Raw genomic sequence first — 19,430 nt, forward strand, 5'->3', positions numbered from 1 at the left:
TTCACTGGAAATTGACACAACATTGTAAACTGACTATAACTCAATAAAAATTACAAAACTTTCAGACATTCAGCAACGCAAAATATATACCATCCTACTCATTCCTCTTAAGAAGCTAATATATAATGTGTTTTGGCAAAATAAGGAAATAAATCTGGAAAGAGAAACAAATGCTTGCCAGAAACAGGAGATTCAGCATAGGAAAGTGGCAGAGGGAAAATAAGAGCTGTGTACAGATCCACCTGAACAGAACATAGAAGACTCCAGAGGGGGAAAAATCATAAGTTGTTTGTACTTGATAGACAGCATTTGACAAATCTGTTGGAACACTGAGGGGAAATACATGATAGTTATATTGAAAACTAAGCAAATGAAGATGGAGCAATTATCAACTTCAGGAAAAAACTCAAAATTTGTTCAAAAAATGTCACCACAAAATACTACTTGATTTAGCAGTGAACAAAAATTACAATCTAGTGTTTTAGGGAGAGTGCAGGGAGGGAAGGTGGTGGAAGGGTATGTAAGAGAGCTAAATCCCCATCTATAATAAGGAAGCAAAAGTCTAAAGTAACAAATCAAGACATAGTATTGTAACAAAGAATAAATCTGACTCCATATTGAATCTATTTGTTTATCTCTAACCTTGTGCTCTGTTTCCTGTGCTGAGTCTTGCTGGCTCTGCACCTTTTGTAAAAGAATGTTGCCTATAGCCTGGAATATACAAGATAGCCCATTCTCAAGGCTCTGACCTTGAGACTTTTCCATTCATATAGAGATAAAAAGTTGCGGGACAGAGAATAACACTTACCTTGTTGAAAGTTTATAGGAACATTGTGACCAGACCTACCCGGACAGCTCCAAAAACAAAGGATTCTGGCACCTAGGAGTTTGCAACAACCAACCACACTCCTTCCCCTTTTTAGTGTAAAAGGAGCCTGAATTCTGATAATAAGGATTGGTAAAATAATCCTTTAGGACAGTAGTCCACTATCTTCTCTGTCTGCTGGCTTTCCCAATGAGGTCGTTATTCCTTGTCCCAACAACTCATCTTGATTTACTGGCCTGTCATGCAGTGAGCAGTACAAGCTTGGACTCAGTAACATTGTAAGCAAAGTATTTAGAAACATAGAGACAAATAATAGAACAAACAGGTATGAGAATCATAAGCAATTACCTCTAGCAAGCAGTTTTGAGTTGAGGGCAGGGTGGAGCAGAGTAATACGGCTTTTCATTGATAACAGCTACAGTAATGGCTAACACTTACTAAATATTTACTATTTTCCAGGCATGATTCTAGGTGTTTTACATGTATTAGCCTAAAATTCTCTCCACAACTTTATGAGCTATCTAGTACCTGTATTATTCTTCCTATTTCACAGATTTTAGAAACTGAGGTATAATGAAATTAAGTAACATCCAAGATCACACAACTAGGAAATGTGAGAAGCCAGGAAGCAAAACTAGGCAGACTAGCTCCTGAGCTGGCCCTCTTAACTGCTTGTTATACTGGTTACCATTTTTTTCCCCCAAACTGCAGGTTTTGACCAATTAGTGGGTAGTAAAATCAAAGAACTGGAACAAGCCATCATCCAATGATGTACCCAATGGTAAGGTGTGACTGACTATATCTTTCTGTGAGGATTATGAAGATTTTTTAACAGAATTCATTAAATTTTTAAAAATCCATATTTATATATAAAATTCATGTCTTTTAAATATATATATGATTATTCCAAGCCCATCATTTAGGTAGTGCAGCCTCCCTAAAAAGAGGTCATTTCATTAGCTCAGTTTGGCTGCTTGAATATGGGGAACAGCCTCTAGTCCATAAAGCAACTGAACAGTGTTCATACATTCAACACTCATTTTATGGAGCGTCAACTCCTTTTACATTAAAATTTGTCAATATTAATATTTGTAATTGTCCAATTATGTCAATGTTTGTTTAAAAATGCACCCTCATTTATACCTTATTTTGAAAATAAAGGAAGAGTATTTGCTTGGACTTAATTCATAAGAAAAGAAATAGATTTCTTTTCCCAGTCTAAAAGTATTTAGTAAGCTTAGTAAAAGATCCCACATAAGAAGTGAATGCAGGAGGTTATAGCTCAGTGTTTGAGTGTGTGCTCAGCATGCATGAGGTCCTGGGTTCAATCCCCAGTACCTCCACTTAAAAAATAAGTAGGTAGATAAACCTAATTACTGCCCCCTCCAAACAAAAAAGTGAATGCAAAGTTTTATTGAGCAAGTTATGAGTATTACTGTTGAAAACAGACAAAACAGATATGCAAAAAAAAAAAAAATGTTTAAGCCCATTCTCACCTGTGCCATCGAGCTTTTGTTTAGAAATCAGGTCTTTTGATGTATCTGAAAAAAAGATGGCACCCTCCTGGGCATCGAAATCAATCCCAACAAAGACAGAAGGACTTCCTGTCACTGGAAGGATGACATCTGCCTGGTTAGACACGGTAAGCGGGATGCCACGAACAGCCACATCAGATGAAAAGAAGAGAAACTGCTTAGCAGCTGCAGAAAGAAGAACACAACGTAGTCAGCCACAGCATGGTTCTTGCCATCTCCAAATTCCAGAGAAATTAATTATACACCCATAAAGCACATTTTCTAATTCTCAAACATAATTTTGAAATAAACAAATAAACCTGTAAACAACATAGTTAGAAGTAATGGGAGGAAAACATAAGCAATTATGAAGGCAATGCAAGTATTACAATTGTACTTCTCCCTGAAAACTTTACCCTTAAGATTTATTTATATAAAAGATGGTGTCCATATGCTTAATTTCTAAAGCAGTATTAACTACATAGTAATTCCACCAAAATTCTTGAGTTAGATTAACTTTTGTACAGAGATCTATACCAAGAATCCTACTGCAGTTTGGGGGGAATTAAGATCAGTAAAAGAGAAGATTAACAGCTAAACCAAGTAAATTGTTTAGAAAGAAATAAAGGAAGAAAGGAAGAAGGGGAGTTAGCGAATGGAGGAAATAGGAAAGAAAGAGTAATGTGTAAAATCAAAGAAGGAGACAGTGATAGCATGTCAGGAAATCAAAAAGAGAGTGATTAAGGAGGTATACCCAAGACAAAGATAAAAACTGCACAAAGATAAAAACTGCAGGAGGAGTTTAAAAGTAAAATTGTTATACAATATAATGTCAGTATAATAGTTAGAAACACATGTTTGTTTGTTTGTTTGTTTGTTTTTAATGAGGGCAAATTTTATCAGAATCTAGGATCACTAGCAAGATTAACAAATTTGTCTGAGTTAAAATAAGAGAATTTACATCCTAAGCCAGAAGCAGCACCATCTAGGGAGTAAGAATTTGCCAAAGTCATTAAAAAGTAGAGTTGTTAAAGGGAAAGTAAGAGAAACAAATATTGTAGGAGTGCATTTCATAAGCAGCTGAGGCCCAGGCAATTTAATTATGACTAGATGGGTAGGTGGGTAGGTGACCACAGAGGAGGACAGGAAGAATGGAACCCAGAGCATAGAAGCAAATATAAAGAGAAATCTGAACTGATGAGTAAAAACTAGATAAAGAAATGAGCCACCTCAACATTCAGGAGTTTACTTTAGAATACAGCTATAAAGCCAGGGAGGGTCAAGATGTGATTACCCGACTCAAAGAGGCAAAAGCATTGAGTTAGGAGAGGTCAATAAGAGTGACTGGAAGTGCTTCCCATTAAAATTAATGCTAACATCGGAAGTGAGAAAAGTATGTACATGATAGAGAAAAGAACTCAAGATAATATCTTAGGGAATTTCAAGAGCATAGTTTAAAAAGGAAACAAAGATTTCAGGAAGGAGACAAAAGACAGAAATCTACATCTTCAAAGACAGCTCTTTGTAGAAAGGGAATGGTTCCTACCAAGGAAATCGCCCTGGGAGCTACCAAAAGCTTATTTGCTGTAAAGAAGTGAAGACAGGGAGCTGGCCCAGTCCAAGAGCAACACATACCCCTGTACTGACTGTCAGAAAGACTGTCCAAAACTGATTTCTTACCAACACAGTTGCGTTCGTCCGTATCCAGAATGTAGCCGAACCTGCACTTGCAGCGGTAACCCAAACCCCCACTATCTGTTCTGTGGCTGAGGGCACAGATGTGTTGACAGCCCCCATTGTTATTTCCACATGGACTGACAGCTGGAGGAAAAAATGCACATGGTTAAATTTCAATTAGAAATGCATAATTCTCCCAGGCATATGAAGCCATTTTGAGCCCTGTGGGTGAAATGGGTTTCAAACTCCTTGGGGACATCACTACTGGTTGCTACTGAATACACCTACATCTAGCTGCTCCCAATTTCATTTTGCTCTCGCATCTACTCTCAAACTGGTGGTGGCAAAAAACAGGGTTTCCGCAACTAGATAACTTTGGGTGTTCTTTTTCCCCCAATAACCATACCAGACTGGATCTCCCAGCCTCAGTGATTAAAAAACTAACTATACCCCCAAACAACTCTAGTGTCGTTTTTACTATTTGTATATAATAAATAACTATAACTCACTGGATGCTTATTTTGTAAGACAACTTACAATCAATGACTCTTTAGAGGTAAACACTATTATCCCAATTTTACAGAAAAGGAAACTAAAGCTCCAAAAGGCTAAGCAACTTGCCCAAGATTATTCAGCAGTTAAACAGCTAAACTAGAATTCAAATCCAGATCTGATTCCAAAACCCTACATGTCTGAAACACAAACCAGTTTAGACTCCCCAGAACCACTCTCAAGGCAGGGACCTCAGGAAGCTCACTGTACACAAGGCTATCATAACTAAAAACGTCTGCTTTTAAAACTGTCTTCCTAGCCTTTAATATAGTCTCTTTACCTTCTCGGTTAAATTAATTTGGAGAAACACAGGCAGGTGTCATTCTGAGGCAAATAACAGAAATAATTTGCATGATAAAACTGGGTAATATTTTTGCTCAAGGGCAGATGTGAATTTAGTAGCTCATGAACTGATTATTCCAAATAAGTATTTTCCAATCTGTTTTCAGTTACAGTATATATTTTCTATTAAAAGTATTCGTTTACGTAGGGTGACTACATGGAAGGATAAGCCATCTGAGTCTATCAGTTCTGGTGGTTGGTTGGTTGGTTGGGTTTTTTTTTTCCCAATCTACCTAATTACTTTATAGTGTTTTTCCATCCCAAAGCTAACACCATCACTTACTAGAGTTTTAAAGTGAAATCTGTCTTTTTCTGATTACTGTTCACTGATATGATATTAAGCTTTCCTCCAATATAGTCTAGTTTATTGCTTCTTTTCTTTGATGCATGAGCAAATACAGAAAAGAGCTCTATGCAGTCCAGTCATGTCAATTTAAAACCTTAAAACAAACAATACAGTGTCTGAATCAAAATATTTCTTTTTTTTGTTAAGTGATCAACCTGAGAGATACCAAACCCAGCTGTCCTATGGCAGAGCCAATGCAAACCAAATAACAGGCGGCATACATATACAACAGAGAAGGAAGAAAATAGCTCTGATGCTGCCTAAAATGACCGCTTAAGTATGGCATCATCTTCTTCTGGGCCTCAGCTTCCTCGACTGTCATAGTAGAGGGTTGAATTGGGAGGTTTCTCCCAATAGCATAAGAATGGGTATTTTAGTTTGGTTTGTTTGCTGCTCTTTACCCAGCCTGCAGACAGGATGTGGTACATTGCAGGTGCCAGGTAGTTCCCTGTAGGTTTGGCATTTTAACTCTGAAATACATCAGTTTCTCCAGAATGTCCATGATCTGCAAAGCCAATTTCAGAGGGTTTAACTCTCTAGATAACCCATCATATATCTAAGGATGCCACCCAAATCTCATGAGAGCTTTGAGAAAATCTTTCTACCAAGGCCAGTACCAAGCAGGGTTTTCAACTGTTCTGCGGCATACCATAGGGCTGCCTTAAGGAATGGTAAACAGTCACTCCAAAAGGCCTCAGGGAAGACTGGAAGTATATTTGTGGGTTGGAGTCTGTGAACTTGTTTGCCTTCATTACAGCCATCTTTGTCCAGTCAGTAAAGAACACAGTATCTTCAAACAAGCTTATTCCAAAGGGATGAGGAATGTTTGAGCCTCCATGAACTACTGTCTTCCTGTTATGAAAAACATATACCATACAATATTTTGATTAATAGTGAAATTAGTCCAAGTAAATGCCTAAAAAGCTAAAAAAAATGTATTGGTACAAATATAGACTATATAGACAAAACACATTTTAAGATGCAGGTATATTTCATCTACCTCTGATAGAAGGCTTTTCACGTGTCTCTTGGAAAAGAGCCTTGGCACTTAAATTCCTGTCCCCGTCCTAGCTTATCCTACATTTTTTAAAAATTACTACTTTCTCACCTGCTCTTTGATCTTTTAAGGTTGCCCCACATATAAAAGGGCTAAGATGTGAAATATCATTTTGAAATCCATAGGGGAAAGAGTGTAATAAGGGGTTAGGAATCTGGTAGAAGATGCCTTCAACATCCACTTCATACCACACCACGGACCACTGCTCAGCCATTAGGGAGCAGGACAGTGAATGGGAGGATTCAACCCACAGCAAACACACAGACCTATTCCTGATGTTACTCTAGGGAGAGCAAAAAGCAGGGCTACCACTGTTCTGCCTCTGCTTGATGAAACTATCAGCTGATCATATTTGTAGTGGAGGCAGAGTGCTCAGAGATGCTGAAATGGAAGATAACATTAGTACGAGGTGCTTGGCAAGAGGAGGAAATCAACACTGCCCGCCATGATGCATCTACATAAACAGTAATTCACTGAGGCCACATAAAGTGAGGTGGAGGATGGTTTGTGAAAGAAAACTCCTATTTGTTTTTCTTTTGCCGAAAGGCCTCAGAGAAAAAATCTTCACAGCCCCAGAGGACTAAAAAGCACAACAGAGCTCTAAAAACAGACTTAAAGACACTGACACTGGGAATCACACAGAAGGCAAAAGAAACAAATCCACAGTGGAGAGTCAGTGCAAACTTTGAAACACTCAATAGTGACATGGCACATTAAAATTCGTGGTTTTCTTTATCAGTTGGCAAATTCCGGAAACCTGAATGCCACCTGCTGGCAAAGCAAGAAGCAATGACTTTATGATTTTGGCTGTACTCATGAGTTTTGATATTTCCTCAATGTTCCTTCACAGCCAGCAAACCACTTGACTATTCCTGAAACTCCATTATTTTTTATCTTTTATGTTTTACTTTAACCTTAGCAAAAAATATTTAGACTATCAAACACCAAAACACCCATGAAAGAGAAAAAAATTTATCAATTTCTTGATTGTTTTTATGACTTATATGATTACTTTTTTCATCAAATTAATTCATATTCTCACTATGGGAACCAGTTTCAGTGACAAGAAGTCACAACCTTAATATTCAATCACTTCATTTAACCAAGTAGAGATTGTTCTAAGAATATAAAATCCAGTGGCAAACTCATACCATACTTACAAAATAGAAAGGAGAAACCAACTATAATATTCCTTTCATCAAGAAAATAATAAAATTAAGTCATTTGGAAAAATCAAATTGTCTAGAGTAATTTTTCAAAATTTCAAGACCATGTTTTCACCAGTTTTTGAAAATACCAAAAAAGATCTAAAACAGTTAATAATGTAATTAATTTATAGTAAGCCCTAATCAGACCAAGAAGATAAAGGAAAAAAGTATGCCACAGTTTACATTCAAATATTGTTTAAATATCTTTGAAGTATATCAGGTAAAAAGTCAGAATTTCCTTTAAAATTTGAAATATATTACGAGCAGTGTGAAATCCAATTAATTCCCACCAGATAATGCTAAATAAATAATAAAATTTATTTATTTATTGGGGGAAATTTAGAAAGCTAAACAATAAAGTGATCTTTGGAAACAAACAATAAGGGACCCAGAGAAACAAATGGACTCGGGAGTTAATGAAAACCATGTGCTGCTTCTGGGAGTGAAGGAGGGTGTGGAGAAGAGATATCAAAGAACAGAACAAATGCTCTAGGCAATATTTAATGAGTGTCATTATAGAACACAAGTTAAAACTCAGAGCCGGTCACATCATGTAAATGTCAACGCAAAGACCATTCCAGTTAGAATGTCAACCAACAGACCAATAGTTTGAGTCTAGTCCTTCAGTATCCCTCTCCATAAATTTTATGTACTTTCCCCCAGACTTATAAAGTTATAAAAAAAATACTTCTTACCTTTGAAGTCCATCATAAGTTACAGTCTCAATGTAATCAAACCGGGAATCAACCCAGTAAACACGATTTGATAATATATCCAGGGTTATCCCACCAGGCCATCCCAGCTTTCTGTTTACCAAGTCTTTCCGGTTGGAGCCATCCATGAAAGCCCGTTCTATCTTAGGTGCCCCAGAAAGGCTCTGCCAATCTGAGAAAAATAAATAACTACAAAAGAAAAATAAAAGTTGAAAGAAAGAGTCAGGTATTTTACAAGTTTACCTAGAAAATATTTTTTGAGATTGTGTGTTTGGATCAATGGAAATTTCCTGCAGCTAGTTAGAAAACCATGGGGCTTTAAAACAATACAGAAATTAAAAAGTACTAAAAATCAGAGATTCTGAGGGCCAATCAGGATTATCAACAATTCCAAAGTGCAACCATTTAAACGGACTAACTGGCAGGCAAAAAAAAATTCGTATCTACCTTCTTAACTTCTTAACTTTCTCCCCTGTTCCCAGGCTCCATCTTTCATTTCTCTTTTTCACAGCCAGCAAAAGGCTGTAAAAAGGCTATCAAGCCATTTCCTTCCTTTACGGAAGGCATAGTCTAGAGAACACATGCATCATTTTCAAGGAAGGACAACTGATATCATGAAGTAGAAATGAATAATCACCATTTACCAACACTTAAGTAGCCTCAAGTCCATCCAAGGCTCTTAAGACCCAACTGTGAAAAGTCTGGGAGAAAGCTAGTCTCCCATAACTGTTCTCAAATGTGCAAATCAGGAAAATTTTTATTTACACCTGGAGACACGTAAGCATCATCAGTCTTGCTGGGCTGATTCGCACACAGTTGGCATTAACGTTGACATCTTAACCTCAGTTTCTAAAAAGAAATCACTAAAAGGGATAGTTCTATTCCTTCTGTTAAAAAAACAACCACCACCACCAAAAAACCTTACAATGAATTTATGTCAGTGATCATCTTTAATAATGGTTTAGTTGTGACAATAGTATTAGATTGAGTCAGAACACAGGGTCCAGTCTTTCAGCCAGGAATATGTGACAAACACTAAGAATAAAATTTGTACCCCAAAACATCACATATTTTTAGTACACCAGTAGGTGTGCTTAGATTACATATCTTCAAATGGGATGTTATTTAGCCAACTCCTTTAAAGCTTCTATGAATAGAGACATGAAATAAATATGGATTCTAGAGTACAGAGCCTAAAAAAAATCAGGATTAACCTTCAGTTATTCCAATGGATATTCTGTGTATGGGGGAGAAATAAAACTCCAAAAAATGCTAGAATCAGTATGTTTTCATATCACTTACCCAACAGTTGGGTCCAGGGCAATCCCTCTAGGACGCCCCAAATTTTCAGTTATAAGGGTAACCCGCTGGCTTCCATCCAAGTCTACCATGTCTATGCGGTTGATGTTGGTCTCCACAACATAAAGTTTATTGTTTACCCAGTCCACAGCCAGATTCTCTGGGTCCTCAATAGAAACATTGAGAACTTCTTGGATATCTAAACCATTAATGCTAGCTGAAAAAACCTGAAAGAAAAACCAAAATTATTACACTTCTTAAGCATAACTAACGTGAGCAGTTTTCCTATACTTCATCCCAGGTACTGATCTTTGGTGTACAAATCAGTCATTTGGACTGAAAAAAAAAAAAAAAGAATTCACTGGAGACTTGCTATTTTACATGAGGGTTACTGGGGGGCCTGGTGAGAGGGAGTTTCTTTAAAAGTATGTAAGGCAAATACTTTTCAAATTGGGTTTAAAAAAAAAAAGCCTGGATTTCTAATTCTTGGTAGTTAGCAAAAGTTTAATTCTATGTGAATTTTTTGGCGGAGGAGGTGGTGGTAGTTTTGATTTCAATTTTCAGTTTTTAGCTGTAATTAAATCAGATCTGCTAGTAATCTAAAGATTTTTAGAAAGTTTATGCAAGTTATCAGTTAGCTGAATTAGACTTTTATCAATGGTACAAGGAAATGTAAGAGGAAGAAATGAAATTCCATAACTCTTTAGGAGTCTTTAAAATTTATGTTTTAAAAATCTCCATTGCATTACTCAAAGCTGAAATCAGATCCATCACACTTCGCAAATAAGAGAGCATAATGAAATTTTGGCTGCTAAACAAAATACTGTCAATATTTGTTACCCAGTCTTCAATTACGGTTCCATTTAGAAGATGCAGGTAAAATCTGATTTTTATCATCCAGGAAAGCAGAGTACTTTTTACATTTTAAATGATCAAGTTTCAAAAATTACTACCAAATATCTTCCCAGTTTTGAAAGAATGTCTACTATTTCTTTTAATTAGGCTTTTGGACTCCATTTCAAATAAAATTAAAAGTTGCTCAAGGCTAAACCATATAGTAGACTCCTTTGTTTAATAGGTCACATGTAACAGTATAGCTGTAAAAGGTGCTGATTGACATAAAATATCTCAAGGGCCTTTTTTGTTAGAAAACAATGGTACTTTCCCCTTTACTCCCCCCAAAATGAAAAACTATCAACACTTTGTGCTTGGGGTTCTATCAGCTCGCAAGCTATACTAGAGAAATTTCTATTTACCTTATTTTGCACAGTGTCAGTCCAAAAGATTCTCTGTAGTGCATAGTGAAAATCCACACCCACAGCCGATCCACGATTTTGAGACTCTACCAGGATCTGAAAGGCACTTCCATGAATATTACCCATTAGCAAATCCCGACCGTTGGAGAAGATAACCATGGCCTCACCAGCTAAGTGGGAAAAAGGAAGGCATTATCATTCCTTCAAGTGAACAAAGATGATGAAGCAACTTACAACTATATTTTCTTACCTGGCTTTAAAACTTGAGGCAGACATATGTGTCATTCTACCCATTTTACAAATGGGCAAACTGAGGCAAAGATGCTTAATGAAGCGTTCAAAATCACCACATGTTAGGAACAGAATCTGCCAAGAACTCAAGTGTCCTGATTGCTAGTCCAGTGACACTGAGTCCAATACATCAGGTATTATTGAGAATCCTTGATAGTATGGGCAGCTTACCCCAGGTGCAACTTCAGATTGTGCAAAATGCAGAACACATTATTCTATGAAATACAAGGATTAATGGGGAAAACCACTCTGTGAAAAATGGCAACGGTGGATCTAAATCTGCTATAATCACATACTTCCGAGAATACAAAATGAATAAGGTTATTCACTGAAGTCTCATTTGCAATATAGGGTAAGAAATAATGTGAAAATCCATAAGTAGGGGAATAGTTAAATAAATTAGGTACACCCCCAAAATGGAACATTATGCCACTATAGAAACAAACAAAAAATGAAAAACAGCTCTCTGTGTTGATACGGAAAGCTCTCGAAAATATAGTATGCAACATTAACAAGATGCAGAACTGTATGTACAGTTTACTACCACATATGTAAAAATAGGATTAAATATCTAGATTTTATATTCTGACTTACACATTTAACAATCTTGAGAATTGAATTAAATAGTGATTATCCATAGGAGAAGTGGGAAACTAGACAGAGGGCACAGAGAAAGGGGATATATTTTATTATGTATCTTCTTACAATGTAAAATTTTTGAATATATGAATATATCTGTTCTAAAATAAATAAAAGTAACTCTTAAAAATCAGCCATATCTGAAAGTTAGTCCACAGCAAATCAGGTATTTCTACATAAAAACAACTAGAAAATAGTCCAATCATAGACCAGGAGGGTAGATAAGTTTCAGAAAGCCAACAAAGTCACTTCAAATAGGTGTGAAAAAGTTTTTTTTTTAAAGAGTAAAGTTGAAATCTTATTACCCAGAAATCCATAGTGGCAAAAATGCTTTGGGAGGCCCAATTTTTTTTAACAGACTTTCTCCATAACTTTTCTCTACCACAGTACTCTCAGGATGAGGGCATTTTCACAAATTGTAATCTAAATTTAGCAGGTCCACTTTGAATCATCGCTAAATTTTGCATAAGCAATGCTTATTGATACTTGTCATCTTGTGGTCAGTAAATCAATTAAAAGTAGGTCAAATATATGTATAAAATCTATCCCACAATTAAACATGGGAGAGGCACAAAGTGAACAAGCAATCGATAATTTTAAAAAAAAACAACCTATTAATTCACAAATTGGTCCCTAATAACCAAAGTATATGTTGACCCAGTCTTCTGACAGCAGGGGCCTCTCCTGATTTGTGATGATAAAAACCCGCCATCTACATCAATGCCGATATTTCTTTTGTCGTCTGCTATGGAATGAGGATATTAGTCCAAAGCTGACCGCTCAGAAACACATGTCCTTTAACTACTCACACGAAGCATCAGCTTTGCAACGCCGCTCGTGCTCCAAGGTATACCCCTCCACACAGTGGCACCGGTGATGGCCAATTCGATCTTCACATATCTGGTCACAAACTCCCCACATCTGGCAATCATCAAAATCTGCCACATGGGAAATCAACATTTGTCATCGTGGCTAACAGCACTTCTTGAGCACTCTCTGAAAAAAATCTTGGACAAGTTATACAGGAATATGGGGATGCCCCTCTAGGGGGGAAAAATAGGCATCTTCATACTATAGAAAACCGAAGATTTTTTAAAAATCTACATAAAGGATAACTTTGCAGGGGATGTACAACACTGCTTGAATTCACAATACTTTGGTATTGAATTTCATTTATTAATATTGGCTTACAAAATATCTGAATTTTGGTGTAAATGTAATCCTTTAAAATTGTGCTTTATATGGCAGCCACTAGCTCTCTGTGGCTTATTAAGTTTATATTTAGATTAACTAAAATAAAATAAAATTAATAATTCAATTTCTCAGTCACACTTGCCACATTTCAACTGCTCGATAGCCACTTATGATTAGTGAGTACATTGGTGGGTACACATACAGAACATTTCCATTACTGCAGTAAGTTCTACTGCACTGCAGGAAGTTGTACTGTACAGTGCTACTTCAGATAAAAATAAGACCTGCCTTATATCCAATCCCTCGATAAGACACAAATCTGTGCCTGCAATGAAGTATTTGGAAAGGTCTGTTTACCTAGTTGCCTTTCCTCTGATGTCAAAAAATCATAAACAAAATTAAAGTCATTTTCAAGACATGAAAAATAAATTCTCTTATTCATTGACTTATTATTCATTCATTTAATAAGTGTTTATTGAAAATCCATTACACAAGACTCTGTTCAGTGCTACGGTAGTCCCAGTCTTGTAATATAAAGACTTTTAATATAATTGACTTAATAAACAATACAATATGGGCAGAGAGAAGAACCACATAAGATAAAAAGTGTCTCTCTTAAAGATTATGAAGTTTAAGGGACAGATAAATTATCCTATCCTTGGTAGACTAAATATTTCATTTGACTCTCCAAGTTCATGTCCACTCTTCACCCTCCTTCACCCTGCTCCCTTCCCTTGCAGGATGGTCTCCACAGGCTACAGGGTCCTCATTCCCTAGGGCTCCAGGAAATTCTCCAGTAAAGTATAATTCCTCAGGTCTAGAGTTATCCAGATTTCTAGGGACTGATTACATCTGCAGAACTGTGCACTGAGTTCTAGCACGCCTGCTGGATGGCCCACCACCTTGTGACTCCCCAACAGGAAGGCCCAGGAAAATCCTGGTATCAAGATAATGGCTCCCATCTTCCCTCCAGACCAAGTAGAACAATATGGCCAGCATAGATTTCATTCCAAGGACTGCGACAAAGGAAGAAACTAATCCAATTTGGACATGACAGAGTGGCTATAAATAAAAGGTCCACGTTTGATCTATCTCTTCTGTGCCCTCGCCTCAGCCCTGAGAAAGCACCACTTGAGGCTTCGCTTCGGTAGGAATGAAAGTACAGGACATTCACCCTCCAAATCCCAGAATGTCATGACCTCACTGTAAATGCAAGACACTGTGACACTATGTCTGGAGTCACCCTAGGAGCAGGAGTTCTCATGTCAAAAAGGGAGTGGGGAAGACATAACTAGGAATTCTTAGGTGCAAATGTCTCTCCTATCTCCTGGGCTATAAGTACTTTAAAGGTTTGAAAGAGTGTATAAACTCATTGTCACTTTTAATGACTGAATAAGATTATATTCGCCATTATGAAGAAAAATGAGGGCTAATTAATATCTACCATCAGCCAAAGTGAAGACGAGAAAAATGAAAAGTAGATTTGAGGCTTTTCATGAGTAGAAAAGGCAGTGGAAACTGCATAAAACTCTAAAACACTGCTTTACAACACTTCTTCCCAGCCTGTTACCTTTATCTACTTTCCTTTTTATTCTTCTTAGTCTTTGTCCCCTCCTACCAATCAACACTGCTTTGAAAGTAATTCAAAAGACCCTTTTTAGTTTAGACCCCCTTGGACACCCTCTGACCCATCTGCCTGTGTGAAATCCTACCATGCTGAATGACCTTCCTGCCCCAACTCCGCATCAAGATGTCATTCCATCAACAAACAGTATGTCCTGTTAATCAGAAACAATAACCCCGGTAAAGTGCTTCAGCGGCTCCACAGCCAGGTCAAGACTACCAGGAGCAGATGAGTGGTAGAAAGACACCAGATTTCGTGTCAGGATGATTCCATCTAACTCTTGATTACCACTGAGGCATTCACTGGGGAGCCATGTCTAAGATGATAGATGTTGCATAGGTTTCCAACACCTGAAGCCTCTGTGGTGAGTCAGCCTGGCAGAGGATTACAGCCATACAAAGAGGATTTGTTGAATTGAAATGCTTGGAAGAGTAAACCTAAACAATTCCCCTAAGAGCTCCGCTGAAACAAATGTAACTGGTTTCATAAGGTCATGTACTGAAACTAATGAGTTCTCTTTACAATATAGTCTTCATTGACATAAATGTGAAATAAATGTTAATCCAGCTTCAAAACTCAGAGGCAAATATACATTCTTGAAGGATAGAACAGGTCACAGAAATAGTCTCTGCAGGTGGCAGGGGGCCTCACATTCACAAAAGCCCTCAATTGTAGACTTCTGAGGTCATATCCAAATGAGGTTGTCTGTACTAAAGTCCTAGGCACATCATAAAGGTACTGAATGAAGTTCGTGGAACTTCAAATTAGTGCCCCAGTATCAGACCATACTACTTCCAGTGTGATGTGAACTGAATGTGTTCTATGAATCCTGAAATTATCTTGTGTACAGCATAATATTGCAAGCTTTTGTATTACATTCATTAACAGGTTAAGTATAAAAATCTTGCTATGAAAGTTTTTCATTTCTTAAGGGCTACAAAAAATTGAAGTAGCCTGAACCTCTGACATAGAATCCAAAGCTCATCACAGGTTTAGCTATTGGAAAAGATGTTGGAAAATGCGCTGGAAAATGTGGCTCTAGGGTGGAGAGAAAAAGAAAAAGACTGAGACAAGGTTGTGGGGTATCACAAGAATGAACTAGGGAATCTGAAGGAGCAAATCACTTTTACTGAAAAGACTTCATGGTCTATCAAGGTTCAATCTTGACTGTGGCAGTGGTTTCATAGGTGTATACATCTACCAAAATTCATCAAATTGAACATGTGAAAATATGTCATTTACCGTAGAGAAATTATACCACACTAAAGTTGTTTTTAAAAGGTCGGGGGAGGATATAGTTCAAGTGGTAGAGCGCATGCTTAGCACGCACAAGGTCCTGGGTTTAATCCCTAGTACCTCCTCCAATAAATAAATAAATAAATAAATAAATAAATAAACCTAATTACCTCTCCTCTCCAAACAAAATTATAATAAAGTTAAAAAAAAAAAAAAAGAAGAGCAATCAGATCGGGATAAACTTTGGGATATAGTCCTGATACTAGAAATCTGAAATTACCTACTGTGAACAATACAAGGACAACTTCAGTTGGGTCGCTTTACCAAATACAAAAATCTTGACATGTGACAGGTAAATGAGCAAGTCCCATTAAGATAGTTCTCAGCAACACTGAGGAATAGACTTTCTCAAGAGTTTAATTTGTAAACCAGAGTCTTTCAGGCATTAAAAACTTTTCTGACTATGAGTAAATTACTAAGATCAGCCATAACTGAGTTGGAAGCCACGGGCTGAGACTGAAGACTGAATGACTGACTTCATTAGGGTTATCCAAATTCAATTATTTTGGCCAAATCATACTAATATTTTAGAAATTATTATTCAAAAATATATACTTTTCATATGTTTACGATGTTCGTTTTTATCCAGAAAGCCCTGAACAATCTCAAATTTCTAAGGAATATCAAAAGAACACAGATATCCTGGGAAAATTCTGAATCATCTATCTTTCAGATATACTTAAATAAATACTTAATTTTAATGAATCGTTTCAGTTGCCTTCCAGATGCCTTTTCCCAACACCAGCAAAAATCTCTGTGATCACACTCTACTAATATGTCTGTTGTTCACATATCAAAAATTAGAGCATTAAAAATTCATTGTTCCAACCCTAAAAACCTGAAAATTGATGATGCTCAGCCATGTCTAATTCTCCCAACATAAGATCCCATCCTAATCACAGCAGGATACAAAGCTGCCTCATACAAAATAAAAAATTTCCCAGTGGGAGAAATCATTCTTAACATTCAGATAGGAAAGATGTCAGAAATATTTGGTGCACTGGTGTCTGATTCAATGCCAGCCACTGACTGGAAATAACATGATAGAGTTTGTTCTTCTTTAGTATTAGCTTCAGAAATCAATGTGATTAACAACCAGCACAGCATGGGCCCTGACTGGCCAGTGCGGTCAGTGGGCCTGGTGATCCTCTGTTGTGTCAGGTGACTACTCTTCAGTTTCTGGGACCTGGGGAGCTGTGAGCATCCTGGGGAAGAGCCAGGGGAGCAGGGTAAGGCACTTGATTTAAGACAGGAGCTATTTACCAACTACTTGGAAGTATTTCAGTACAGTTGACCCTTGGTATTCTAGGGGTGTTGGTTCCAGGACTCCCAGGATACCAAAATCCAAAGATGGTCAAGTCCCTTATATAAAATGGCGTAGTGTTTACATATAACCTATGCACAACCTCCCGTATATTTTAAAGCACAGAAAGTTCAAGTGTTGCTTTTTGGAACTTTCTGCTTTCTTTTTCTTTCTTTCTTTCTTTCTTTCTTTCTTTCTTTCTTTCTTTCTTTCTTTCTTTCTTTTTTTTTTGATCCTCGGTTGATTGAATCCAAGGATGCAGAATTTGTGCATAGGGAGGGCCAAGTGTATTTAATAAGGCTGGCCCCATATCAATTCTGTCCCCAAATACACAAAACACTAAATACACAATATACCAAAAGACTACCTCCATCATCAGGTAGTAGACAGGTATACATGCAGCTAGTTGACTCACTCATCACAGAACCACTCTTTGCCTCGTGCACCTCAGAAAAGCTTCTCAGAGTTAAAACTTCATATTGTCCAGATTATCTGGGAGGACTGTGTTGCACTTTGTTAACAGACACTCCTATCTATGAGTACAAACTCCTTGATGTGAGAGATCATGGCACCCACCAGAAATGCAAGCACTGTGATGAAGGACCAGGCGCTCCCACTTGTCACTTACCGACACAGTTACGAGTGCTATTTTGGTTGACAACAAAACCTGAGGGACAATAACACATCCCTCCATCTGGTGATTTGTGGCATTGGTACTCACAGCCCAAGAATGGACACAAATTCACATCTAAACAGAGAAAAACATTTTGTTAAATGAATGGTGACCTCTGGACAAGGCTGATTTGCAAGAAGTAAGAGCTTATTCTTTCAAAATTAAAAGCTCAGTAAGCATGCAGGAGCACACAGAAAATCTGTCACCATTCAAGCCTTACTGCCGTACAATGCAATAAAAGCTTAGCACACATTTTGAAAAACTTATAACTAAGTGCAAGCAAGTTATAATGAAAATGTCATCATAAGTGCCTTTATGGAAGAATCAGGTCATAAGTTTATCTTTGTGTCTACATAGTAGAAGAAAATTCCCAAGAATTTCCAGGTGACTGGACACTAAACTTTTCACTTTTAACACTAAAAGTGTGTCTAGCTTCAAGTAGTGGAATTTCAGATGTTAATTTATATTTTCTAACTTTTGTACTAGGAGTATTTAAAAGGGCTCCCAAATGAAATGGCCAAAAAAAAAAGAAGAAGAAGAAGGAGAAAGAGAAGAAGAAGACGGGGGAGGGGGAGGGGGAGGGGGAGGAGCGGGAGGAGGAGGGGGAGGAGGGGGAGGAGGAGGAGGGGGAGGAGGGGGAGGAGAAGGAGAAGAAGAAGAAGAACAAGAAGAAGAAGGAGAAGAAGAAGAAGGAGAAGAAGAAGAAGAAGAAGAAGAAGAAGAAGAAGAAGAAGAAGAAGAAGAAGAAGAAGAAGAAGAAGAAGAAGAAGAAGAAGAAGAAGAAGAAGAAGAAGAAGAAGAAGAAGAAGAAGAAGAAGAAGAAGAAGAAGAAGAAGAAGAAGAAGAAAGAAAGGAAGGAAAGAAAAGAAAAGAAAGAAGGAAAGAAAAGAAAGAAAAGAAAGAAAAGAAAGAAAGAAAGAAAGAAAGAAAGAAAGAAAGAAAGAAAGAAAGAAAGAAAGAAAGAAAGAAAGAAAGAAAGAAAGAAAGAAAGAAAGAAAGAAAGAAAGTCATTAAAAAGTGTCTTTTTTCAGGGAACCCTCCCCACAAAACTCTGGGGTTACAGTTACATGGCCACTGCCAGGCAACTACTCAACAATTTAGAGTGCTATTGATGGAGTCAGTGTCATGGATTGTAGTTTCTTACAGGACAGACAGCTGTCCACAGAGCTGATGGCTGATGGTGGAGGAATACTCTACAGCCACAGAAACCAACCAACCAACCAACCAACCTAACTCAAAGTAGGTATCCCAGAAACCAGAAGCTCCTTTGAGTATAGCCAGACACTTTTTCCATAGGTATAAGCCAGGGAATAAAATCTCCAGGACATCTTTCGAGTCATCACAATTACCATTAAAACCATTCTTCCCGGGTGAAGGGGGAAAAAAGTCATATATTTTTAAGCTCCTCCCGTCAAGAGATGGAGTCTATTTCTTCAATCTATTGAAGCTGGGCTTGGCGTGATTTGCATTGGGCAATAGAACACATAGCAAACATGACATCATCAGAGACTTAAAAGAGCTTTTATACTAGGTCTGCCCTTTCCAACAGCATGCAAACAAGCCTGGACTAGCCTGTGCTTTTACTGCAACATCCTGAGATGTGAGTGAGCTGGTCCAGGC

The 19,430-nt window shown here is 37.4% G+C and overlaps 1 protein-coding gene across 1 annotated transcript in view; it reads right to left on the reverse strand.

Moving 5' to 3' along the window:
* LRP2 (LDL receptor related protein 2) overlaps window positions 1-19,430 on the reverse strand; it is a 181,181-nt gene that overhangs the window by 105,561 nt on the left and 56,190 nt on the right. The window contains exons 9-16 of the mRNA XM_064484889.1: window positions 17,766-17,885; window positions 12,530-12,658; window positions 10,791-10,960; window positions 9,538-9,761; window positions 8,218-8,424; window positions 5,907-6,109; window positions 4,021-4,161; window positions 2,323-2,526 (exon numbers count right to left, since the gene is read on the reverse strand). Coding sequence (XP_064340959.1) covers window positions 2,323-2,526; window positions 4,021-4,161; window positions 5,907-6,109; window positions 8,218-8,424; window positions 9,538-9,761; window positions 10,791-10,960; window positions 12,530-12,658; window positions 17,766-17,885 — 1,398 coding nt within the window. The remainder of the gene's footprint in view (window positions 1-2,322; window positions 2,527-4,020; window positions 4,162-5,906; window positions 6,110-8,217; window positions 8,425-9,537; window positions 9,762-10,790; window positions 10,961-12,529; window positions 12,659-17,765; window positions 17,886-19,430) is intronic.

The sequence above is a fragment of the Camelus dromedarius genome, chromosome 4 (assembly GCF_036321535.1).
Source record: "Camelus dromedarius isolate mCamDro1 chromosome 4, mCamDro1.pat, whole genome shotgun sequence".
Lineage (NCBI taxonomy): Eukaryota > Metazoa > Chordata > Mammalia > Artiodactyla > Camelidae > Camelus > Camelus dromedarius.